The sequence below is a fragment of the Cyrtonyx montezumae genome, unplaced genomic scaffold (assembly GCF_038088225.1).
Source record: "Cyrtonyx montezumae isolate F1298 unplaced genomic scaffold, pur_monq_1.0 scaffold_4, whole genome shotgun sequence".
NCBI lineage: Eukaryota > Metazoa > Chordata > Aves > Galliformes > Odontophoridae > Cyrtonyx > Cyrtonyx montezumae.
The window spans coordinates 4,140,703-4,168,178 of record NW_027072045.1 but is presented as its reverse complement, the minus strand read 5'-3'; the positions used below and the strand labels follow the sequence as shown (position 1 = coordinate 4,168,178).

At 39.0% G+C, this 27,476-nt stretch overlaps 1 protein-coding gene across 5 annotated transcripts in view; it reads right to left on the bottom strand.

Annotated features, from left to right (window-relative positions):
* Positions 1 to 295: 295 nt before the first annotated feature.
* Positions 296 to 27,476, bottom strand: part of ATE1 (arginyltransferase 1) — a 67,766-nt gene continuing 40,585 nt past the window's right edge. For all 5 annotated transcript variants that reach the window (XM_065746395.1, XM_065746399.1, XM_065746394.1 and 2 more), the window contains 2 exons: positions 14,992 to 15,112; positions 296 to 3,373 (listed from right to left, as the gene is read on the bottom strand). In XM_065746395.1, coding sequence (XP_065602467.1) covers positions 3,195 to 3,373; positions 14,992 to 15,112 — 300 coding nt within the window. In that variant the 3' untranslated portion in view covers positions 296 to 3,194. The remainder of the gene's footprint in view (positions 3,374 to 14,991; positions 15,113 to 27,476) is intronic.

Below are 27,476 nucleotides of genomic sequence, written 5' to 3'. Positions count from 1 at the left end.
AAGGCTTGGGTGGGAAGGAAAGTCTGCTGAGAAGCACACATAACACGTGTCTGCAGGAGGACCTGGGATGAGCAGAGTGGGAGGGAACTCAGGAATACACAGGCAGACAATTCCCATTTCTGGGCTGCTCATTTAGGGCTTAAAATACGGGCAAATGTTTTGAACTGATTCGTACACTGCTGCTCTTCGACTTGTCCAGTTTTGCCGTTCGTTGGATGCTTTTCAACGACCAGGATAACTAATTTAAAGTCGGATGGAAGTCACACTCAAAGCTGTTAATTATTCACAATTCACAGAGACTAGAAATGGCTTTATTTTCTGTACTTACAAGTCAAACAGGTCTGCTGAACAGCAACTACAAACTCAACATGCGAGTTCTGGTGCATTCACTGAAATGCCTTGATGCTGGAAATGCAAAGCTCCCCACTCATTTCCAATTAAAACAAAGCATGATATTTTTTAGCATTGGTCACAGCTCTGCACTTTTTTTTACCACCATTTTATGCTCATTTTTAGCAACAGGTAACTGAACAAGGCAGCCTTACTTTAGGGATGAACTCTCATAAACTAATTACACTAAAAAAAATCCTTACGAAGTATTTTGTACGGAATTAAATATCTTTAATAATTCTCAGTGAAACCTGATTAAATAAAATTAAAGTAGTGGTGAGCCTTCAGCTCCACTGAAATCAATGCCAAAGCTCAGAGAGCTTTATCTTCACGGTTCTGTTCTACTCCTAAAATAGCCCTGGAAAATACTGTCCTCTCTTCCTTGTAAAGTAGCACCAACAAAGCATGTCAACACCAGCACACTGGATCAGGTGAGCTCAATTTCTGACCTCACCTTCATTTTTGCTCTATTTTTCTCTGTATATTTTATCTCAGTAAGAACCAGAAGCCCATCCTGCTGCTGCTTCAGTGGAGGTCAGAAAGTGAAAGCACCGTTTTGAAACTCATAGGAAATGGCCATTTACATTTCACTGTCACACCGACAACTTCAAATTGTACTCAATCCTCATTTTTATACACACCTCACTTTTCTTTAACTTTAGTAATTAAAAGCTGCTAATGAGAAAAGAAGATCAGGAAAAAAAAAGTCTATTACATATGTGGAAGGCAAATCAACAATTTGCACCGAGGGCACCGAGGACAGAGCTCTTCCAAGCTCTGGGTGTTAACAGAAGTCTACTCCCCTGTAATTGAACAGAAGCTTTATCTACCAGGTACAGCAAGGCCTTCAGTCAATGGGTTTTATTACCCTTAAGATTCTGAAAGTCATCCTGGATTAGTTTTTTTTGTGCCCTTTGACTGATTTCATATCACACAAAAAGGTTTTCTCCTTCATTTTAAGCTCTGTGAGCATCACCATGCTTCAACACAAGGTATAGAGGCAGTCAACGTTACACTACTCCAACATTTCACCAAGTGGTAAGAGGTATTTTCCCCCACTCTCCTTATCACAATGGCCATGAATAGCAGTTAGTGGTTCTCTCTCAGCAGTAGGTTCAGGTGAGATGTGGGCAGACACGGATAGTACAGCACACAGAAACCTTGCCATTCCAGATAACAGACACATGCACCCAGGTACAATGCTGGCAGAAACAACCAATTTTCTTGCAAAGTGGGAGTGGACTGATAAAACACATAGCAATTAACAGTTTTTAAAGTTACTGATGAACCTGCACGCATCACCTGTAATACTGCAGGGACCAAATGGGAGAAAAAAATAAACAGATCCCCAACGCACTCAAATCTCAACATTCTTGAGGCTGTTTCACATAAAAACTGTTGATGAGTGATACTGGCCTAGGGTTAAAAATTAAATCGAGTCCATGACTGACACAAGACATAACCTTCTGAGATTAAAGTTGAACTTGATTTCTCTCCGGGGAAACAGGAATGGGTACACATCTATTCTTCAATAAGAATCTCCTTTTTCAAAGGTTAACAGGAAACCTCGGGTCGATTCAAGGTAAATAGTAGCTCCTGTCACCCAAGAAGATAAGCAAATTACAAACACATTGGGATTGTTATAGTGTTGTAATACACTGCTGAATGTAAAACCATATTATTTCCCTTGTATGACTTGATAATGGATGCAGTTTACTAATGGCAGCATCAGTACATCAGTAATAAAGTGCTTTGATAATGCATCACAACTTTCTGTTTCCAACAGAAATAGTGAAATGTTGGAGGTGTTAATAACCCATGGGCCACCGTGGCATAAGCAGAACAGTCACAAAGACCAAGGAACAGGATCTGCAAGTCTCCCCCTACAACTCTGCTGAAAAAGCTGCAACAACCACCAGCAGTGGTACTCCATAACGTTTGTAGCATAGTTGTGAAATGTGCACGGAAGAGCCAGAGGCTGAGTACCCCAAACTCCACTGCACATCAGTGATGTGCATTAAGATATCCACTCTCTTCAAATAAAGGATAAGGCTTATACCAAAACAAACAACAACAAAAAGCTTCACAGGACTCTGTGACACTTGGCTGCATCTCTTTGGTAAGTTCATAGTGCAACTACCTCGCTTGGCCTCCAGAAGTTTTCCAAAGCATCGCATCTCCTGCCACTGAGAATCAGCTATGACTCTGTATTCAGGAGGATCTCAGATGCTAACCTGCTATATGAAACGAATGAAGAACGTGCAGTGAAAATAATGTCTTCCTGTTTTTAAACAGACTGCTGAAGTATAATCAAACTAATCCAGATTTCCCATTGGAAAGTATCAGCACATCTCAATTCTCTTGCAATAGTTTAGGAGTGCATAAATGTGAGTACAGATTTAATGGCAATTGTATATAGCAGATAGCCAAGCAGCTATTTGAAAACACTTGTAAATTTGTTATCGTTAACAGAGATTAGGCCTTTGTGTGTAGAAACACCTGTTTTTCATTTTGCTTAGATACTCAGGATTATTCAAAATGCAAAAAAAGGCAAGAACTATTTAATTAAAATGTACTGCAAGCATGTTTTTCTAAGCTTATATTGCCAAAGCCTTGCTGTACTGTCAGAAGTTTCATTGGAGTTGTCCTTAAAACACAGTTCCATGTATTCACACAAGCCTAGTTATATAGCTGTACTTCATACTGTTACTTTAGTAGGCGTACCAACACACAACTACATGACATCATCCCGTGGCAGTGCAATAAGTGATGGTTGTGCCATCAAAGTGTCCTCTGATGGTTTCTCAACTTCTAAACAACAGCATTCTTTCTGAACAGGTCTGTCCAACCAAAGTTGCATATTGCTGGACGCTGGCTTCATCGCTTGGCCCCTTCCTCCTCTTCTTATAGACACTGTAAGGCATTATGGTTCTCTTGTGAAGTACTCTAACTCTGCCCAGCTCCTTCATACAATCTTCATCAACTGCAAAGAGAAGAGGCAATAAAAATTACTTACATATACTTTCCGTATGGCCCTAATTTATGCAATTAACTTCAATATGCATAATGGAAACTACCTGAAGTAATGAAATCAGCCCACAGATGAATAGTGGTTGAAAGCAGAGCTGATCCACAAATCTGTTTTCTTGAATTATGGTCGAAAATACAGTTTGCAAAGGAACAGTTTTGGTGATGTGTGGAAAAAAATCATGCAACGCTCAGTTCTAATGAGTATAGCATTACTGAAAGCATCTCTACTTCATTTTAAAACTCACAGTCATTTAATATTCACTGGAGACTAATGCCAGAAGTGAAACTCTATCAGGAAAATGATTTCAAACACAACTGACCAGAAAAGTCTTCCTGTTGTTGCCACATTGCATTTAATTACTATACAGTTTTACAAAAACCACCAGCCTGACAGGGGAAAGTGAGTAAAAAACAGCAAAACTCTCCATGCTTTTTGCACCAGGTAAGCACGAGGCGATAAACCATCTTCTCAGGTTCATGCCTCTAGCCAACCTCCTTTTCTTCCTCATTTTTACTGGTTTTTGAGTTCCACCAGTCAGACAAGGCTGAACACATGCCCTTTGCTCAGGTCTGATGCTGAGCTTTGCACACAAGGGAACAGAAGAGGCAGCGCAAGCACTGGGCTTGATGCAGTTCCTGAAGCCTTCAAGTACACGCACCATTATTGAGTTTTATTAACCCAACCTACAGAATCCTTGAGACTTCACTTAACCAGACAGATACATAAAATCACTGATGAACCAGTGGAAACTTTCTCATTCTTGTGAATCCAGATGCCACTGTCGCTAAATAACAACTTTATGTAGCTGCTATGTGTCAGAAAAACTGGATCCACAGTGCTAGAAAACTCTAAATAAAGTGAGAACATGCCACACAAAGTGCCTGAGGCAACCACAGGGTAAATTCCTACAGAATCATAGAACGGTTTGGGTTGGAAGGGACCTTTAAGATCACGTAGTTACAACTACGAGGGATTTGATTTAAGTAAGGGATTTGATTTAGTAGTTTAGTGGGTAGGGATGGTGATAGGAGGATGGTTGGACTAGATGATCTTGTAGGTCCTTTCCAACCTAATGTACCTATGAACCTATGAACTCCCTGCTGTAGGCAGGGACCAGGTTGTTCACAGCCCCATCCAGCCTGGCCTTGAATGCTTCCAGGGAGGGGGCATCCACAACCTCTCTGGACAACCCGTTCCAGTGTCTCACCACCCTCACAGTAAAGAATTTCTAGAGAAAGTCATAATATTATCGCAAAATACTGGTAAAAATCTTTAACTTTTCTGAGCTTCAGGTTTAAATAGCCACCAACGTAAGTGTCAAACACAGAAGCTGAAATATGACTTTGAAAACAGAACTACACTACTGCATGTGTTCATGTACTTGTTTCATCTAGGTCTAAACATTTCAGGCTCCCTTGACTGGACAAGGACTGTAACCACTGCACCAAGCTCCAGTCAACTCAACATCAAACTAACTGCTGTGGAAATCAGTGCCTACTTAATAAGCAAAAACTGTCTTTCTTTGGAAGGAAACAGAGAGAAAGAACTTTTTCAGCAAGTTTCACAAATGGCAACAGATCTAAAGCACAGAGGGTAAGACAACAGCTCTGGGAAGCAAACCGGTTACCTAGTGCTGCCTTGCCCTAGTTTACATAGCTGAAACTTACTGAAGTCAGAAAAATAGAGTTCACCTGCTTTTCATATATAAGTATCCTTTGAACTCACCACAGGTAAGCCAAACAAATAGTCTGGAAGAATACAAAGGGATTTCTAAGGCAAATCCCTATTCAAATTAACCATCACTATAGAAAAGCTTAACACTCCCTTTTAGGTCTTCTTTCTGCTTCAGTAAAGACAAAGGAGGTCATTAAATGCTTTTTGTAGCAAGCTACTCTCAAGAAGGTACCCCTATTCATCCCCAGTAACTCCCATTTTTCTGCTGATTGCCTGAATTTAATATGTGAAACTTAACAAAGTCTGTTTTACAAAGTTGAGAATGACTTCATTTCTTTTATCTGTGTTTTGATTCCTAACATAAAAAGTACAATGTATTTCTTAAAGCTTAACTAGGAAAAAGTGGTTTGAAGGAAGAAAATCTGAGCAGTGTTTGCTATGATGGCATTCTCTACTAATTATGGTTGGAAATTGCTTTAGATAAAACACCAAAGCCAAACACACATCACTCTAGCTTTCTCTCCCTCTTTGAAACCCATCAGGTTTTTGATGTGTTGCCAATACCTTCCTGACATCCCAACAGGCTTCCTTGACCCACCACCTCTTCTATCACATTATCTGTCTTTCTGAAAGTTCACCAAAGAAGAATGTGTGAGTTTAGCTCCTGGAGGTGACATAACCATAAAGTTATTTTAACTTCTTAAATTGGGAAATACTACTTACTGCACCTCTAGACTGACTATAAGTTTGTGTCCTGACCTGGATTTCTGCCAAGCCTTCATAAAGAATATCCTGCCAAAATGCACTTTCAGAGCCGCTCACTGCTGATGTTCACTGCTATTAAATAATTCTGAAGCCTGATATTCTGGATGAGTTCATCTTTTGGCTTGTAAGCGTTCCTGGCCCCAGCTTCAATTTCTTACAGTAACTAAAGCTACCGTACCTTGAATTCCCCTATAGCCTTACTGGCTGAGCTGAACTTCATTCCTGTTGTTCGGCATATGTTTTCACACACTTAGTCTACTTTTACTCATTACATCAAGCACAGTCTGTGCATTATCCTCCTTGGAATCAGACCCGTGCTAGCACTAACTCTATAGCTGTATTAAACAGTTATTACTGCCCAGGTTGAACGCTGCAGCCAAGTGCTTTCTGAAGCAGAGCTTGCTAAGCCATGCTGCAGGTCAGACCCCCCTGGACCATGGTACAGCTGGAGAGCACTATCCACAGGCAGAAGGCCCTCCTGAGTAATCAAGAAAATCCCAAATGTCTTAAAAAGTCACTGTCAAATGAGTACTGCAGACATCCTTTAAGTTAAAGAGAGAGGTAAAGCATAAACTAAATACACAGAAACTTGGTAAGAACTAAAGTTTATCATCAGTTTATCAACTTTAAACCCAGATATATCTGGTCCTACTAACTTGTATTTGTCTGGGTTTATCTATATTTTTCTACAAAGGCTGATTCTAGATTCACTGAATTTTGAAAGGAAGTATTAGAGTCCACAGTTGCCAAAATTCCTTAAACCTTACCCAGTTTAAGTGAATGCTTTTCCATTGATTACGAAAGTAAAAACTTAAATGATAAAAATAACCTTCTGTGGAATAATTAAATACATAGGTATAGTTTAATCCCATCTGAAAATGAAATCTTTTCATGAAACTCTACGTATCAGTGAAATAATCTCAGGCACGCAGTAAAGCTTTTAAAGAAGGTGAACAGGAACTTCTGTTGCCACAACACCAACCTGCAAGTTTCATCAGCTTTCAGTTGCTTATGCTCTGGAGGCAACATCATCTGAATTCGGGCAAGGAATCCCTTCACTCATAATCTAAACCCAAGAAAATATAAATAGATTGGGCCCCAATATTGTTTTTTGAAAAAAGAAATTAAATATCTTCTTCTAAAGCAGTACACAGTAAAGGTTGCTTTGTATTTAACACTATGCCAGCTGACTTCTGACATCTCATCCCTATGCAACCTATAGCTGGGATACAAAAGTCTGAGCAAAAAATGACCCTTCCACAAGCCAAAAAGTCTCAAAGAACTTTCAGTGGGGAAAATTCAAGCAGGTGCTTGACGGGACTTCTTTAAGTGTAACAAGAAGTGGTGGTTTTCTTCCTTAAAAAAAAAAAAAAAAACAAACGCATATCAGATGCTTTCTTAGGTATCAGTAAAAAATCTCACCTCCCCTCCCCAAAAACAAGCAAAAAGGAGTGGTCTACTGAATGTTTCTGTAATTTACAGTCTTGGCAGATTTTGGCTGGATTTCTTGGTTCACTAGACACACACAAATTCTCCTTCATCGAAAGCACGGACACCTTGACTGGTGTAAAACCAGTAGAAGATATATCCATTCTCTACTGGATGTGCTATGGCAACGTCCATCTGTTTGAAAAACACTACAGGCTTGCAGAATTCCTTAAAACAGAAACGTACTTTTCAAATGTACAACTGAAATAAGAGGTATAAATTACTGCAAAGATAAATCACCCCAATCAGAAGTCTAATGTATTGATTTGAAACTCTTCTTACCCCTTTTTTGAACCGCTATTTGCTTTTTCTTAACCAGCAAAGCATAAGAAATCACCCACACAACCAAAGGAGCCAATATACAGGGAGAAGATAAGCAGTTCATGTGAAGGTTGGTATTTACGTAAACCAGTACGCTGACATGTGCTTTTCATCATACTGCTTCCTTCATACTACAGTCACACATCAAGAAATGCTTTCGTACTACATTCACAAATCAAGAAAGACCAGCGTGCCTTGGGCATACCCAAATACCAACTCAGAAAATAAGAGCACAGTTAAAACGAAGCATGAAAATACAAAAATCAGTGTAAAGAAGTCCTAATTAAAATCAGGAAGCACAAGTCACAGAGCAAATACAATAAAATGGTCAGGATGCTCTCCATCAGCCAACTCTTTGCTCTTCAGTTACTCTAACAAGAAAAAAAAACAAAAAGAAACTTTTGAAATCGCTTTTCAAAAAGAGAATGTTTCTATGGGGAAAAATGTTTTTAACTAAATATTATAAATGATTCTAATAAAAAAAATGACAGAATTATAGTCTTAAAAGCACAATGAGGGCAACTCTTGAAGATAACTGACAAACAACAGCTTTTGGGCTTTGTGCCTGAAATCACACAACTGGTTTATGATCTGCAATTCAACGTTTAGAAGCAAGCAGACTAATCACTTGACAAATGCATTCAAAATCTGCTAACCCTGCGGAAACAGTAACTCGTGTTTTGACTCTTACTATTCTTGTAGTAAACATGAATAGGAGCCAATGGAAAATCTTTTCTGTGCAGCAATTCATAGGTTTTCAGCTTCAATTCACAGCAACGTGCAAAATCTTCTGCTTACCTGCAAATGCAGTCCTTTAAACACATTGTCTATAGTGCCCATGCTCAAATCTGAGCATGGCCCACTGTTCTGGAAACATCTGAGGTACAGGCATATAAAACAGAAAGTATAAAATCTCAGGGAATTTCAGAGCTCTCATGAAGTTTGATTGATCTACTTCAGTTTATTATCCTGAAATATTATGATGGAGAGCTACCTTCCAAATGGCCAGATTTAAAGGATACTGATAATTCTCCAAAGACTTGCTTTTCAATATGAATAGATCTAGTAGTACCTGGGAAATGTTAATTCTGTGACACTGAACATCTTCCTATAGCAACATCCAGTTTGTCCCCAGAGTCAAGGTGCTGAAACTATGCAAAATGGAATATAATCCTGAAGATGGTATGTCAACAGAGATATTACTTTGCTTTGGATGCTCTTCCAGAATACAAAATGAGCTACACAATTCTTCTGAAGTTGTTTTTCTGAATATGACACTATTATTGAAATGAGAATGCAGATTGACAATTAAGACTATTAACTGCACGCCCAGTATGCTTCTGGGCTGTTTCAAATAACCCTTCTGGTCATGCAGGCAACTTTTAATTAAGCATGCACACCAAGTCTAGAAGCAGAAGTGTAGCAGGTACAGAAAGTAGCTCAAGTACTGCTGGGACTGGCACATTAACATGCAATTGTGTAGGTGAAATGAAGTTAGAGAAGATTCAGGGATGAAGCCTAAAAAGAAAGGTGAGTGATGAAAACAAACTGCTATACAAGCACCTTATATTAGGGGCAAATGAAATGTTTCATCATTCCTTATGCAAAACGTTAATAAATATTTTTCTTCACAAATCCATGACACCTTGTTACTAACTCTAGTAGAAATTTAAAACTACTAAGTAAACTGACATCTCCAACAGATTATTCCATCTATTTCCTGAATATATTTTGCATAAAAAAACATTCTTCAAGTTACTGCAGCTTTTTAACACAAAAACCCTACATAAGCTGCATTTTCATTTCAACAGTTTACTAAAATATCTTGCAATCCAGAGTACGATTCACCAAAAAAGCCAAATGCTCAACTCCACTGTAAGCAGTACTATTCTAAGTATAAAATAATACTAGTCAGACAAAGTTTTGTATCATGACCAGTGCCTAAAAGGCCAAAGTGACCTTAATGCCTGCCTGGGAGCAAATCGTGACTGTCATTCCAATTATCTGAATTTCTGCAACTTCCAAGCATTGCAAATCTAGCTTACATTTATGACACATTAATGTGTTTTCAGACTTCATTTTTAAGGTCAAAGCAATTTTGCAAGGGCTGAAAACACAGGGACAAAGTTGTTGCCTCATTTCATACGCGTCTGAGTTATTTTGCATTGCACAGTTCAGAAAACACACTGCGTAACTTTAACAGGCCATTGTGACTCTCTGGACTGTGAACTTGCTTCCATGGAGCTAAAAACTTGCTTGTGGCTGAGACAGAAATATTAGACCAATGACAATGAATTTCAGCAATCCAGCCTGTTGTTTCCTTCCAGCCTACTTTACAAATATTTTTCCATATACTTCCTTTCATCATATTTGTGCAAGAATAAAACATTCTGTCAGCTTTATTTTTTTTTCCTGAAGCAAAACCTTCTCATGGGACCGACCCCGAGCCAGCTGATGACTGAGGTCTTCAGGCCTTCACACGAAGGCTTCCCTTCATTTTCAACCAGACTTCCAAACCCTTTCAACCATAGGTTTTAATAATCCCTCAAGACACCCCAGCAAAATGGAGCACTGAGCTATCAAGCTTGCAGTGATGGTAAATGCAAGGGCATGAAGACAATACAAGGGATAGAACCATAGAATTATAAAGGCTAGAAAAGACCTTGCAGATCCCCGAGCCCAACCCCAGCCTACCCCACCCACCATGCTCACTGCCACACCTCTGCTTTGCCATGAAACAGGCAAAACTGAAGCAACTGGCCTATCTTATCAGCTATGACAATCACATTGCAAGATGGTGAGCCCTGACCAAGGAGGGCATCCTCAGCACACAACCAAGACATCACTTCTACGTATATGTTTGAAAAATAAGGATAAACTGGCAAAGCCCTCAAAATTTACATAATTTCAAAATACACTTATCTATTATGCAACCTTTACAATGGTAACTTTGGGTCAAAGCTTATTTTCATAAGTCATGCTGGAAGCCAGACGAGGGCACTTCCTGAGGAGCACTGGTTTACTCTATCAACGTTAGAAGCACACACATTTAGCATAACATTAAACACTGTCTTTTAAAACAAATATTTGTCAAACTTCAAGATTTGCTAACAGCACTAAACGGAGTTCACACTGTGACTATACTTCAAGCCATAACTTAAAGTCCTTTATTTCCTGGCAATTGTTTTGTGATACTCCAAAGCTCCAGAGCTAATGATTCACTCTAACTTTCAGTGCCTAGGCCTATTCATGTGCTGCTTTTGATGTGTGAATGGTTCTGAAATATTTTCAAAGCTGCAGTGCCAGCTGTTTAGTACCATAACCAAATGAGTAATTCATTACCTCTTTATTACAGAATCACTGGAGTATTTGAGTGTATTTTTACATATTAGACCAAAACCCCATGCCAGTCATTTCAATTTAATCCAAGTATAATAAAAAACGAGTGAAAAATTTGCCTATTGGCAACCAAGAGGGTCAGGATTCAGAAGTTATTAAATATTTGGCATGTTGTTTGCCTTTCACTGCTCTAATTTACTATATGCAGCAGAACAACAAAGCTGCAAACTTATTAAAACTTTAATTTTGTACGTTGCAAAGAAAATGGAGTTAACAGTCCTGCAATACCACAAAAAACTTGAGTTGTTTCTCTGTTTCCTAATACCATCCTTTAGCATCCATGCTGCCTTGGGTTAGGCTCTACTCTCTTCTGCCCATGAATTTGCCAAGCCAACACAGAGGAGCCAATGTCTCCGTCATGCATGGATTTCAATGAAAAAGAAAAGGACTTCAGTTTTAATTAGTGTATTATATTTGCATTTTGATTTTGTTCTGTTACTGGTTAAGATACCAAACAGATGTGTGCTAGCTATAACCATTATTATTATCAGCAAACAAAACTGTCAAGATAATAAAATCATTCTTCATCTGCGCTACTCATAGACTCAGCTCCAACTATTAGACACTGAAGGTGGGAAGCAGATTACAACTGAGACTTCTGTGGGCCATGCCTAGCAACTCAGATCAAGTACTGCCTTTCACTTGTGTTTAAAAAAAAAAAAAAGCAAAAAGCAAACCACCCTTACACTGGGTGGTACACACCCCCCAGAAGTTGTGTGACACACTGAAGGCATTTGAAATAACCACATTCCACTGAGACTGGATCTGTCCTTATCTGCAGTTGCTTCTTAAAGGTGTTGACAGTCCAGTGGCGATAGGAAAAAAGATTTGCAGTTTCCCAGTAATCTAATTACCCTCCTGAATGCAGATTATCGTGAAGATTTCACTCCACAAAAACCATTTTCACAGTCTTGTCTCAGGCGCAACAAACCGAAATTCTCAACAGATGTTTGAAAAGAAGACGTCAGTGGGTTAGATTCAGAAAAACGGGAAGCAAAGAGAAAGGCACGTTGAGATACCGAATCAATTATTTGTAATATTTTTCATACTGTACTTATTCCACAGGAATAACTGCTAGTGACAGTACCAGAAAAGTAAAACCCTGAAGACCAGTTTTGCAGAGAGGTGGTGGACCAGTATTGAAGAGTGACCACAGCCACAGATATTTCAGCACCACACTACAACATGGCTGAATTTTGGCCACTAGTTCCAATAAACTGTCCAAGTCATTGACAAGTACTTTTCTGCAGAGTAATCTTTAATTCATTTCTACTTTCTTCAGTACAGCTCCATCAGTATTGGCAGCTCTGTTTCATATATATATACATACATATATATAACATCCTTACAAAGTAGGAGCAAATGATCTGTACATCACCTCAAATTTCTTTTCAGAGCTCATCACTATCCAAACCTCAGTTACTACCCTGCCTCACTAAGTGCTGATTTATTTGTATGTAAATGACTGGTTGCTGCTTAATAATAAATACATCAGAACCTCTTTCATTTATAAGATGATGCCAGACAACAGAAATGAAAAAAACTGTTTGGCATAAGGCATGTGTAATATAATAATAGTAATACCAGCAATTGGTAATTTAGAAAAGCAAGAACAGTTGACAAATGTACGACCTTGTATCCATGAGTGCTGTTTTAGCATTGCTATGCAATTTTTTCCCCCCACTGAAGTCACTGGTGTTTTCCAATACAAGCTAGGAACTGCACATGAAGAAGCTACCAGCGTGGCTTATTAAAATACAAAATCTGAGAGCTTGCTGGAAGAACTTCTCATTGTTTTCACTGTATAACTGGAGTGTTTTGAGGTTAAATAAGGCTGAATCTCAGCACGCTGGCCAGAAGTCAAGAGCTGGATGTATTTCAGCTGTCAGGCACCCATGATTTGCCACCCTAAGTAACAGAAAGGTGAATATAACAGAATAAAGTGACCCCAGGCACTGTAATTAACTGCTAGACACTTTTCTAGACTCATCTTGGAGGTATAAAGAGTTAACAACATTGTTTAGCTCACCTCTCCTCTCTTCATTTTCCAACTGCTAACTAAAGTATTAGGCACCAGAGAAGGACATGAAAAACAATCCTTTAAAAACATTTTAAAATGTTGAAGCACGGGACAACTACATAATGTAGAACAGGCACAATCCTCTGTAAATAATGATGAATATTCCCTGGTATTTCAGAAAATTTCTGCTACTTTTTGTGAATATCTCAGGCTCTTTTCAGAAAAGGAAACACAGCTGATCATAGCAAGGAGCTCTGAAGGGGCAATGGGCATGAATACTCAGAAACCCTTCTCCTGTCCCAGAGACCTGGCAGGTCGGAGCGTGCAACTAGCTATCGTTTTTTATGGGAGGGAAAAGGAGTTCAAAAATTGCCAAATACAATGAACAAACTGGTGTGAGGTAATGTTTCAGAAACCTTCTGGCATTACAGGCCATATTAAAAGATGACCATTTGCAGTGACTGTTTTATTGCCTCAGGCAACAACGCAAGCCACACCATTCCTGCCAGTTGTTTACTGGGTCTGGTTAGCACCCTCAGTTTCTAAGTAGGAAGTCCCAGTGCTGATAAATCATGACCTACATAACCAACGTAATTGAGGGTATGCATTACAGAAAGCTAGTCATGAGGAATAAAGCACATCATCGTTTCTATTGCTCTTTCTGTAATTTGCTGCAACTTAATTAAACACATATTGCTGACTATTGTGGAGGGGAAAGTAAAGGAAGAAACTGATTCTACTGTTGAGAAATAGCTTCCTTAAAGCTAGCAAATCTTTAAACCTCAAATGGCTATAAGCTCTCAGCAGGCCTAATACACTTCAACACGTAGCTATGTTTTAATTTCCTTTAACCACAGGACGTAAGTCACAGCCCCAGTAATGTCTGGAGTGAGATATTTTGTGCTGATAATGATGCAAAGTTCTACATGCTGCAGTTTCCAAAAGCATGGTATCCCACAGGAATTCCACGGAATTGAGAAGATGATGTCCCTTTGCTTGTGTGGGGTTAACATTGTCAAAGGCAGAGTATTTTAGCTGCCATTCCTGCACTTAAATGAATACATTTTTCCTTTAGCACTACTGGCCTTGAAAACCTTTCTTCCTTCTAGCTCTCTTTTTTTTCTACTTCCTTTCACCAATCTAATGATGTATCTGGTTGCAGAAGACACGACATACCTCAAACACTGAGCTTTCCTATGGTTATAAATGCTTTTTTTCCCAAAGTGCATCCAACCACATTCCTAAGGCTATTTCCCACCATACCACATCTACCTGCACAGACATTCTCTATTTGTACAGTACACCCAGTATAAACTCTACTCACTTTTAAATCAGTATCTGTGTCTAGCAGTGTATCTGACCTGACTCTCTGAAAAATGTTTTCGACCATTTAATGCAAATCAATATGTAATTATTTTACAGAATGCATTAATTACGTCCTATGTAATTCAAGATGCTTGAGGTGTTTCTACTGTTGTATTGTTCAAAATCTCAGCTAGACTGGAAAGCTAAATTCAGCAGTTTCTTTTCACCTGATACCTTTATGCTTCATTTTCGCTTTCCTGCACTGATTCTTACTTCCTCTCTTTATGCATTCATCAGACTAGAATGTAAGGAAGGAATAAATATTTCTTTTTGTTCACATACAAAGTAGCATACAAAATTACCTGAAAAAACAAAATATGCCAAATCTGAACTACACACTACCTGTAAAACAGAACGGACTTAAAATCTGTGCTGCACGTGTACAGAGATAAGGCAATCTGCTTGCTAATACTTGTGTGAGGAGTAGTTTTTTCTCCCTTAAAGGCAAGATTTCTATAACTTTTCAGAAGCAAAAGATACCAGTACACAGAAAACATGAGAGACAACTTACATTATTTATCATTTTGCTTGACCTTACCTGCTTTTGCATCCTGGTTGAAACGAGAGTATTTGGAAAGCTCAAGCAGTGGCAGACATTGCTCAATAGGCGTCCAGACGTACGTCTCCGGACACAACAAGTCAGAGGGTCTATACTGACCCTGCAAAGGAAGGAAGGAGAAAAAAGAGGAGTCAGATCAGTTGCACAAGCACAGCCTGGCTATGTGTTTCCAGACTTTCCAATGAGCAAGGAACAGTTTTAATCTAACCTAAACAAACTGAGTACGAAACAGCTTCGCTGTAAACACAAGCTTACTCCTTTAGTAATTTCTGCATTAGCTCAGGAATACAGACTTAACCTTGGCACTTGGGAAAAAAATAAAATTAACACAGTATATTTTATGTTATATCCAAGATGAACTTGAGAAACTTTGGCTCTCCTTACTGAAACTCTGTGTTTAAGTTATCCTCTAGTGATCTGTTGAGCTGGTGCTGACACTAAAAAACTCAGCACCTCAGAAAGCAGCTTGTCTCAAATGTTCTTCATTCAGCTACAAAAAAAAAAACCCACAAAAAAACAACCTTTTTATTAGAAAAAATACACTTCACAGTAAGTAGGATTTTATTTTTACAGCATTAGCGATAGAGCATTTTGTTCATTGCCTATTAAATAGCAAGACTGTCTTTTCAATGCATGGGATTTTTCCTGGAATAGTTTACAGGCAATCATTATTGAAATTCTACTATTTTATTCAATTTATTTGAAAGATATTCTTCACAGACATTCCCAGAAATTAAACAGCGATATTTATTTTCCCTTCTGCTACACAGAAAATCACCACCTCAGCAGTAATGACCTTCTCTAATCAAATCTCTTTTTTTTTTTTTCTATTTAAAATAAGATTATTTGTTGGCCCAAAACTTAAATCAAAAATCTATCTTTAAGTCATTATTCATTTAATCCATTTAGTCCCCAAAGCCATATGGTGGCAATATTTAATTTTCAAACTGGAAATTCACTGTGTGTATCAGCTTGGTAAAACAGACATACAGTCAATGAATTGCAAACATCTAAGGATTTCATCATGCTGCCTTCAGTGCAATTAAGAGTTCCTCATTTGAATTAAATAGGTAATAAAGACGGTGATTTTGGAAAGAAAAAATCCTATTTTTGCCAAGAACTGAAGACTAATAGTTGACTTTTTCAACATGAGTGAACACAATCCTCTAAAGTCACATTCACAAACAATTCAAGCTCTGCTGTTCATTTATAAATGCACCCCAGTGCAACAACACGTGGTTTTGGAGGCTGATCTCTGGATGTTTATAGAGATTCCAGCTTCTTTCAATTCTCTTTCTGCTCAACTCCTGATGATATTTAGAGTAAAGGGGTGAACGTTTTCATTATGTATGTCCTATCAAGTTTAAATTGTTGAGTCAGAAATACAAACGTTATGTCTGATAGAAGTCAAAACTGTCCAAACAAATAAAAAAATTATTTTATTCCCATTTCTATCTGAAGTGAAAACAACACTCCATTTCCACAGAGGAGCTTAAACTTCATGGCATTAGAAAATTCTCTAAACCCAGAGAACTGGCATTGAACTGTTACACTATCTAAACAGAAAGAGTTGAAAGGGATGGGAATGCAATGTTGACCCACAGCGTCCGAAGCAGATGGCAGTGGTATGGCAGTGGTTGACAGGTGGCACCAGAGGGGCAGACTGACCTGGAAGTGTGTGTGAAGATACTGAATTGAATTCCTAAATGTGGAAAAAGGCATCCACTGACATTCATCAATGCTTGCCAAACGTGTATGGAGACCACCCAGCGGATGTGAGCACAGTGAGGAGTGGGTGCTATGTTTCAGTAGTGCCAACTAGTTCCAACCCCCAAATCCATCACTGTAAAATCAGTATTTATTTGGAGGGTCATAATACCTGACTTAGGAGGCAAAAATGAGTAAATAGTTCTGAGGTTTCCTCTTCTCCCAAATTCAGAATTGTGTCAATAAGTTTCTGAAGATGAGTGAAATGAAGGCAATGACACAGAGAAGTCTCACTGACCAGTGACATAAAACAGGATTAGAGGTAAAACTTAAACCACTGATGCCCTTTAGTATCCCTGCCTTCTTTTTATAACTATTTCCAAACATGCTAGAGGTGAGATTTTTTTTCTCCCTTAAAGGTATTTTATTTACTCTACCAGTTAAACCCACATCCCATGAATCATTCACCAAAGGAAGTAGGAACCCAGGGACACACAAGGGTGAGTTTCCCCATCAAGTGTTGGCACTCCCTATTGACATCATTAACAAGGCAATCGACAGAAACTGCTAAATCAAATGGAGTAATTTCTAAGGGCTTTTAGTCCTTTTTTTTTTATTCCTATTAAGTGATTACAACCAATTTATTTTCTTCCTTTAAAAAGTTAAAGACTCAATATGAAAGTAAATAATAGTGGATCGATCTTTCCCCCCCCCCCCCCAATCCTCTTATTCCTAGACTGTGAAAAACTTCCACCTGAGAATCCAGCCAGAGCAGATGTCAAGAACAGGAGAGCCTGCATTCAAGAAAAAGGCACGTGTTCAAAACTGTTATTGACTCACATACTTCAATTGTCTAAAAAAGCCCTGTCTTCAAGAGTACTACTCGTATTCCTTGTTATTCTTAATACCATCAGTTTGCAGTGTATGCCCAACGTAAATCAATAAGAGAAACAGGATCTCCCACTGCAGAGCTACTTAACACAGTAGAACTTCATAAGGATTTTCAAAATTTGCTTTTCAAACTTTTCTCCTTGGCTTCAGATTGAATTAGCATACATTTCAGAAGTAAGCCAACAGTGGAAAAAACCCACGACTGCAAACGTTTTGCTTTCTTTTGTCTCACAGTATAAGAGTCCCTGCATAGTAGCACTGTTTGTACTGCCCAAACCATCCTGGGAACATTCAACTACAAGGTTTTCAACAAAAACTATCACCTTACAGACCCATGCCATAGCACTTCACTTCTGTTCAGCTTGGTAAACCCAGTACCACATGCTGATAAAATGCACTCTGTCAAGATACAGCAACTGCACGTATGCCCAACAATTTGCTATACGGATGCTTCCATAACCAGCTAACCTTGGAAACAATGCATTTTGCATCGTTTCATAACCTTGAACAACTGCTTTTAATTATCGCAGCCTTCAAGCTGTAGTTTCCCTTGATGATGGTCAGTACCAGTGTGATATACATGCATGTGCAATCATTGCATTATCAATGTGCCTCCCATGATTTTCTGCCATACAGCTCTGAAGGGACCTGACTTTTTTCACTCATTCCTCTAATGTAGGCTGCTCCATACTCACCAGTCCGATCTCTTCCTAATTTTGCTTTATCTCCTTTGAAATATGAGGAAAAGGGCACGGGAGGGGGACAGATAGAAGTATCTATCAAAAGACTTGATTAAAAAGCTGTACTGAAAAACAGCAAAGCTAAGGAAATCCTGAGTACGTGGTTTCTTCTACCAGGTCAACCTGCTGCAATATAAACATGGCCGTCTATTTAATTAAAATAGTTACAAGACTTCATTTTCAGAGAAGTTTGGGGCACCTTCTCTCATATAAAAGAAAAAACCTCAAGGTGTTCCCCCACCCCCCTCCCCCATACTACTAGATATGCTGCATTTTAATTGGAAACTTCTGGAAGTCTATTGTACAATGGAGTTGCCAAGCCTAAATTAATACTTCACACCATGATATTTTTTTGATTTACAGTTTCCAAATCAAAATCAACCCGAACTTCTCTGAACTTTTGTCCCATAGGAAGGGCAAAGGTTTTAATGAGACTTAAGTCTGGAGATTACTTTTTGAATATTTTGTAAAATCTGAGGGATTTGGTAAGCATTTGAGATGGAAAACATCAGCAGAGTTTGTTTTTGTAGTCTAAGTACAACTTAAAATGTAAAACTACCACGAAAGAGAATAGTCTGGAAAACAAAAAAGGTCAAGCACCAGTAGCACTGAAAAAACAAGAAGGGAAGGTTAAACACACATATAATTCTTTTATCAAGTGCAGTTTACATCTGTATTCTATTTCTTCACAATAAACCCATTGATCTTTTATTAAAAGTGAATTAAGACTGCCTTCATCTCAATTTCCACCCAGCTGCTTAAAACAAAGCTCTCAGACTACGTAAACAAAATAATTCTGAACCATCAACAGCAATCCTTTAGAGCTAGGCAGCACAACACGAGAGGGAGTGCATCAGGTTGATTAAATTCAGTCCTTGCACTGAAAGACAACCCCACTGGAATCCCAACCGCTAAGTTCTACAGCAGACCCTTGCTCCCTGACTTCATTCCACAAACAGAAAAGGTCCCTGCTGACCCCAGAAGAGCAACCCCAACGCTCTGTTTTCACAGCCAGCACAACGGAGCTGGACATCTGAATTCACTTGTGCTTCCAGCCCTCGGTGTCACTCCCGTGTGCCCCGTGTGTCTGAAGGGAGGAGGAAAGAAGGAAGAAAAAGCAACCAGCACAATTTTCTCCCACCTCACAGTCACCATATTTTTTTCTGATCTTTTTGAACAAATAAACAAGTCCTCAAGAATAATAATACACACAGAATGAATGACAAAGCTTTACTTTATCAGTGAAAGATGGTTGGATATTTCAGATTTACCATCAAAAGTATGCCACTTACCAGGAAGCGTATCTCAAAAAGGAGTTAAATCAGCAAATGGATGGATTGTGGGTAATTTGATGAATGAATAACAATTTGGATTTAACCATGGAATCCACAATTTTACGTGCAAACACTTGCCTGGCACTCTGGTAACAAAAACATGACTGATTTTATCAGAACTTGGGCACTCATTACACACTCAGGGCTATTAGGGCCCAATTTCATACTATTAGGAGCTCAGACACTCTTTGTTATCAAAGATCAACATGCTGTGATCCTCAAACAGTGCTATTCATAGTAACCAAAACTGATCTTATAGCCCACAGATCCCACACTGCTATTGAGAAGTGGACAACATGTAAGGGAATTGTTCATAGAATCACAGAATCACCAAGGTTGCAAAAGACCTCCAAGATCACCCAGTCCAACCATCCACCTACCACCAATGTTTCCTCACTAAACCATGTCCCTCAGTACAACATCTAAACACCCCCAGGGTCAGTGACTCCACCACCTCCCTGGGTAGCCCTTTCCAGAGCCAGATCAACTCTTTCAAGAGAAGAAATTCCTCCTAACATCCGACCTGAATGTCCCTGCCGTGTTCTCCTTGCTGTTCTAAAGGATGTGCTGATCCTCAAACATTTAGTCACATTCTTTCCAATGCATCTCACACACAGGAATTCAGAGGAGTTGCTTACCCACATACTTCTTGTTTTCCTGTAGATCAAATGTAAACATTTCATAGAATCTTTGTCTTTGGCATACAAAAATAGGAGATGTTGATAAGGGATGATGCCTACTGGAAACTCCTGACAAACCCTACACACTGACACCACTATCAAAACGTTGCAAATCTTCAAATACTGCCATTTAATCTCCTTTGTTTACTAATGCTTGAAGCAACGTCAGGGATATCAAGCTGACAGAACAGTGACATCAAGACTGAAATTTCAAAGAATGTTTCTGTTTCAAGGTGCGTGCACGTATTTACAGATTCCCTATGAACTTAAAACAGCCATACACTCAAAACTTGAAGAAAAAAAGCCACGATCTTGTGACTTCAAAATAATAATTTAAAAAAATGGTTAACAATATTTACTGAAAATCACCATTAAACATCCAGCTGGGAACAAGTCAAATTAAAGCTAGTATGGTATGGACACAGAGCTGAAGCTGGAAGCCAGTATTCATCTTGCCCATAGGAAGCTGCTCAAGAATCCAAAAAAGTATTATGGTTAAAGAGAAAATTCATAGGAAACCAATGGAAAAAAAGAAGTTAAGCTCGTACACGGTCAGAACACAAATCATCTGATTACCAAAATGGAGCTGGTTTACTTTAATTCTGCTGCAGAAATTCTTAAGGAGACTCTAGCAATAAACTTGGAACAAGAGATTAGGAAAAGCTATGACAAAAAGATAAAACCCAAGTCAGGGCCTCAGGAGGAATGCTCCATTAGAAACACACCAGCTATGCTGACTTCAGTCTATCTTAAAAGGAGTTTATTTTGGCAGCTGTGAGAAGAGGACCAAAAAAAAAAAGCGAATATTTCAATAACGTGGTTCCCATATCTTTCCCTTAAAGAGCTGCCACAAGCTCGCATTACTTCTTGTAATTAAGTACTTCATTTTGCACATTTTCTTATATTTAGCATAAAGTGAAATAATCAAAAGAAAAACACACACATTCTAGTGTGCGTTGCATTAACATTCACCAGTACAACACAAGTAGGTGCGAAGACATTCTGCATAACTTACTTTTTTTATTTTTAAACCACCAACAGAATTACAGTGCATCAAGAAGAAAAACTAAGCAAATCAACTTCTGAATCTTTTTTGATGTCTGCAAAAGCAGAACCTTACGCTCATGATTCACTGCAAGTCAATTCTATATTATTTTCCACTTTTTAAACCGATAAGACCCTTAACAGCTCTGAAGGACTACACAGGAGAAAAGCACCACTGCAACAAGAGCAGTATTTGTTTCCAGGAATCTGGAAGTCCCCCATTTTCTCTGTTTATCCAAGCACAGCATGCACACTGCTCTCCAGCTCACCCAGCTGCAGCTCCTCTGCCTGCAGATGTGCCTTCCTGCTGCTGGGTGCAGAGCCCCCCAGCACCTCCTGCCCAAGAACTTCTCCAAATCTAATGCTTTGGACCACGCTTTACCCTTATGTCTAGCCTCAAACCCAACTCCCCATTACAGCTGCTTGTTCTGTGGTTTCCTCCAAGCCCTGTGCTGTTTTCCCTGGCATTCGCTCATGCTCAGCAACTCCAAGCCTTCCCCATCTTTCCTAACATCCCTCAAGCTGCTCTCTCCTCAGACAGCTTTCTCTTCGTCCAGCTCCAGAGCCACCCCTCCATGCCCAATTACCCACCCCAAAGCCCCTCAGTGTCCTCTAAGATCCACTCTGCATTACCTCCTACACCTATCACAGCCTCACCTCTGCTTTTTATCACTGGCCAAACTCACATCATCAAGGGGAATAATTCCTCTGTACAAGACTTTCCCAAATCCCTGTTTCTGCCTTTAATGGGGTTTCCAATAGCTCAGCCAGAAATGTGCAGAATTTGCCAAAATTCTCTCCAGACAAGGCTCCAAGGGCAAGAAAACAAGGTGTGCCCAGGAAAGTCTGTGCCTGCTGGTTGCCTTGCACTGAGTCACTCCATATTTCACCTCCATGCCCAGCTACTGACTCACTCTGTGTAGTATTCGAAGACATAATAAATTACAGGACAAATTGACAGCTCTTCAAAATCATGGATTGCCCATGTTCAAAGGAGCTGAAATAGGCTCCCAGCTACGAATTCAGATGAGGGAAGCTGGCTTTAGATTAAACTATGCTATACACATAAAGCAGGGTTTTTAAGAAGCATATACAGGGCTCGTGAAAATATATCACATTGAAAAACAATGTGACTTTAAAAATTGGCACTCCAGCTTTAATTTCGACTCGCTTGCATACATTTAAGAACAAGAAATAATACTCTGAATCGATATTCCAGATCTGGAAAGGCTTTTTAACTTTGAAGCTTCCTATCAGTGCATTGTACACTTGGCAAGTTTTTGAAAAGTCATCAGTAGAAAGAATAACAGAAGATAAATAATGAACCCCTGACCATTCAACACTGACACACACAGTAGCTAGGATAGCTGCATTCTGAAGTACTGAAAAAAAATCTACGTTTCATGATTCAAACGTGCAGTTGAATCACAAAATTTTTGTTCCATTCATCAGGATTATTCCAAAAACAAGTCATCTCAACACCTGATACGTTTGGTTTAGCATTACATCCCATTGCACGGATGTCTCGGTGGCTCCTGCCTGAAAATCTTGGTAGCTTCACATGACCGCCATGGCAGATGGATTTTGGTTTTGATAATGACAACTTGCACCTCAATTTTATGTTTGGAAATGAAGCATTTTAATCTACACTCCATCACGGATTTTTAGCCAAACTGACCACAGGAAAACACATGTGCATTACAAACAAAGCCTATTGAAATCTGGGCAAAGGGGCAGAGAAAACAGCACAGGAAAGTTAATTAGTCCAAAAAAAATCATTGTGGGATCGTGGCTAAACAGCAGTGTGAAAATCAAATTAACGCATTCATACTGCACATAGAAACATGTGAATTACACTATAACTCCATAGGAAAAAGAATTAAATCTGTGTTCAGGTGCCCACAATTCTTTATAAGGAATGACAAAGTCCCACACCTCTGTCAGACATTCTCACTGCCTTTCCATCCACAAACAAACCAAAAAAAAGAGAAGGTTCACTTTGCCACAGTATTCCAACCACGTGTTAGAACTTAACAGTAAGTAACACAACAGAAAAAAGGGTCTGTGCAAAACTTGAGACCATCGAAGTACTCCTTAAAGGAACTTTCTTCTGTTGCCCATAAAAATGTTTATTTTCACTGGAAGCTCTCATTCCTGAAATAAGCATTCTAACTTTAGGTCAGCTTAGCTTGTCAAGTGTTTGTTGAACAAGATTGCTTTGGTTGCTGTGAGAGAAGCTCAGGAGCACCTTTTGTGCCTCACCTCGTGCCCATCTCAACACCTGAAAGCCAACATCTGTACTGAACCACCCTTGATAACAACGGAGCAGTCTGAAAGAGACACAAATCTGCACCGTCAAAATGTGTTTTGTCACCATAGGAGAGATGCTTGTGGTCTCCAGAAGTGAAAAGGTACAAAGCAGCTAGGCACCATGCCTCCCCCACATAGCACAAACACACCTGCTCTCATGGTGGGCAAACCACAAAACGCAGCTGTGCAAAAAGCCAAATCCGTGCTGACATGACTATCCATACAAGCTTCTGTTCATCTGCTCAACCTTCAGACTCAAAACTAAAGAACAGATCGGAGCTCCATTCGTTGCCAGAAGAAACACTAAACTAAGAGTCGTAGCATCTGGACCTCAGTGTGCTTGAGCCTCCCCAGAACTGGGCTAAACATAACAAATGGGAAGGGATCCAAATACAGGGACACTGAACAAGTGTAGGGATAACGTGGAACATATACCCAGATAGATGGATGCATTGAATTTTTGTCAAGTTATTCACAGGGAGCTGTAACTGCCTGCAAACACACTCTGCAAGAAACATCAGCATTCTTTCAACATGCTCTTTTTCACATTGACTTGCTTTCAAATTCCCCCTTACATTAACAAATTCTCTCTTCTTTATTATAAAGAAAATATTAAATTTCTAGTGGATTTCTTGACAAGTAAGTCCACATTTGTAAAGTATTCAAACTTGAACAAAATGAAATTACAGTACCAAATCCTGTAGCAGTCACTGTGCATGCAGGTTCTGCATCTACTAGCAACGTAAAAGCACGTGTGTGTGCTTGTGGCTCTGTAAAACCGCCCAAGTCCAACATTATTCTCACAGCTGGTTAGAACAGATTTGCTATTATGCTTTTCTTGCAATAACTCAGGCTAAAAGGCACAGACATGTCCACTTGCATGTTTAGGAAAACATACTGCTTAACGTTAATGTATCCCCAAAGTACCTGAGCTGAAATACCATCGCTTCAGTTTTCCTTCATAGCCAGATGTTTGGAAACCGATTCCTTTATAATTGCCTTAGTAGGAGAAAACAAGTTTGAAGGCCGGAATCACCAAGTCTACCATATGCCATATATGCCATGATTGTACCAAAAAACTGGTAAGGGAAAGGCATGCTAAATGTGCATCTCAATACTGGATTAGGGGCATATTAAAAACAGAACTGCACTTATAGAATGTCAAGTGCTTGATCTTATCACAGTTTGTCATTCCCACTTTTCAAAGTGAAAATAATGAAGCCCCATAAGAAGGTGGGGCTGTCAATACAGGGGCCTGGGGACTTCCCATTCAGTCATCAGTGTAATGGAAACAACATTTAACACACAGGATTCCTTTACCAACACCCAACGATTGAAAATAGTTTTGTGATGATGAATCCATTAAACCACCGTCAAACAGTGAATCAGATAAAATTCTGTGAAAGAAACTGATTTATCTTCCACGCTAAAGCTTCAGGCCGGGCTCCCAAATAAAGCCCTACAGAAATAATATCAAGCCACACAACGCCAACCAGTAAAGAATAAAACAGAAAGAATGTAAAATTAAAAATAAAAAAAAAGCATTCACCAGCAATGAATAAACTTTACTGAACACATTAGCACTAAGTAGCCCTGCAGAACACTAGTCTCAGTATCTTAAATAAAAGCAATAGATTAGTGGAACAAAAAGCTCATCCTGTCTTCTGTCCATTCATAAAACAACAGAGCATTTGTGCTGAGATCAAACAAAGAATTTGGTTCCTGTGTACTTTTGCTCCATGAACCCATTCTTCTTCAATTAGTTAACAATGAGATTGTTTTCATCCCCTTTTCTCTGTCATTCTAGCTCAGTTTTACTTGGGAAAACATTTTCAAATTACCATTTCCATTCAGAGTGAGAATGGGAAGGGAAGCGAGCAGGGTAACATTCTATTAAAAAAAGATGATCTGGTCCTTTGAAAGCTTTCTAGTTGGAATCTCACAGTCATCCTATACATATAACACTGCAAATAACTGTTATTAACATCTCCCAGTACTGAAACAACTTCATTCCTCTTAGGACAGTTCAGATCTTCAGCTGAAATCAACTAAACAAAGTTTTCATCAGCTCGTGGTGAACTCTCATGTGATAGACTGAAATCTGCTAGCGCTGTCTGGAAAACACAAGAGGTTTTGCTTTGGATGTTGTTGTCTTACACTCAAGAGACAAGAGCTCATGAGGCCTCCCCCAGTAGGGTAACACCCTCAGAAGCCTTCAGGATTTGATTCTGTTTGATTAAGTAAAACCTTTAAAGGAGCAGCAACAAATGTATTTAACTTTCCCATTGGCAGTTTGCTTGGGGAGCCCCACCTGGATTCAATTTAAAGAGAATACAGATTTATTCTTAAGTGACACGTACTGAAAAATGTTGGTGGCTACGAGGATAGCATGAAGTAAGCTCCTCCTCTACTGGTGATACTTGTGTTGTGAAAAAGACAAAACAAAACAAACAACACAACACAATTAAATACTGTCATCTGCAATCCAGCATTAAAGCTATTTGTTCTGCAGTTTGTTTACTCTTAATTGGTTCCTTCCTTTGAAGGACCACTTCCAGCACTTACTATAATAAAGATGATAAAACTCATCCTAAAAATATCCATAGATTCTATAGGGAACAACTATAAAAGCCCTCGATGCTCTGTCATCTCATTTAATGCAATGTTCTCTCTTAAAGGAAGAGAACAGGAACTTGTAACGGATACTTAGCTAAAACAGAATGGACAGAAGCAAGACTCGAGAACATATACACTGTGCTCTCACATTCAGCCACAGCTTTAGCCCTAAAAAGAACTCAGCCAAGTCCTAATTTAGCCCATTCTGAAAACTCTGTACTCATACAATTCCCATTTTTCCTCCTTGTCTCCAGAGTCTATCACCTTCGTTCTTATATAACAGGAATTGTTAACTTCGCTGTAAATAACGTATAGCTGTCCTCAGCATTTGAAAGACTAATTTTGTGCACTGTTCTGTAGGAAAGAAATGGATCTCCTGAAGAAAATTCATTAGACATCCTAAAGAATGGTAAGAGGATTAAAAAATGTGACTTGGAGAAAACATGAAAAAGAACTAAGGAGTTTATTTTTGTGAGTGGATGGGTGGTTGGAAGTGATATTGTTTAGGAAGTTCATAGCAGACAAATCAATGAAAGACAAATTAAGCAGAAAAACATCTAAGGATATAACTGCCAACACATAAAGACATGTTGAAGGAAACCTTTGGCAGATACACGTCCAATGCGCCTTAAAAGTTAACACAAATGTAATTGGACCTGCCTTGGAGCAAGGATATGGACTACAAAATCCCTTATGGACTTCGATGAGCCTAGTTTTCTATTTCTTCCATGTTCCAAATCATTCCCCTCTACAGCAATATTTGGGATTCCAGTTCCTACTCAATCAACAGTGAAGTATGAGTAATTGTCCTAAAATACAGAAAGCTTTTTACAAGGAAGCAGTGTTGTTAGTATCAAGATCAAGGACAACAGAACTACATTAATACAGTTCTACTCAGCACCGTGAGCAGCTAAACAAAATCAAAGAAAGCAATCATTCAAAATAATGAATCGCCATCTACATTAAATATAACACTCCAGAGAAACATACTGTGATAATTCTGTAAAATACAGACTCCTAGTTAAACCAGCCCTCATTAGAGTATCTACCATTAAATCTTTCCTGTTAAAATGTAGGAAAAAAAAAACAACTGTGTGGATTAACTGACCTGTCAGCCAGCTCCTACTGTAAAGACTGCAAGG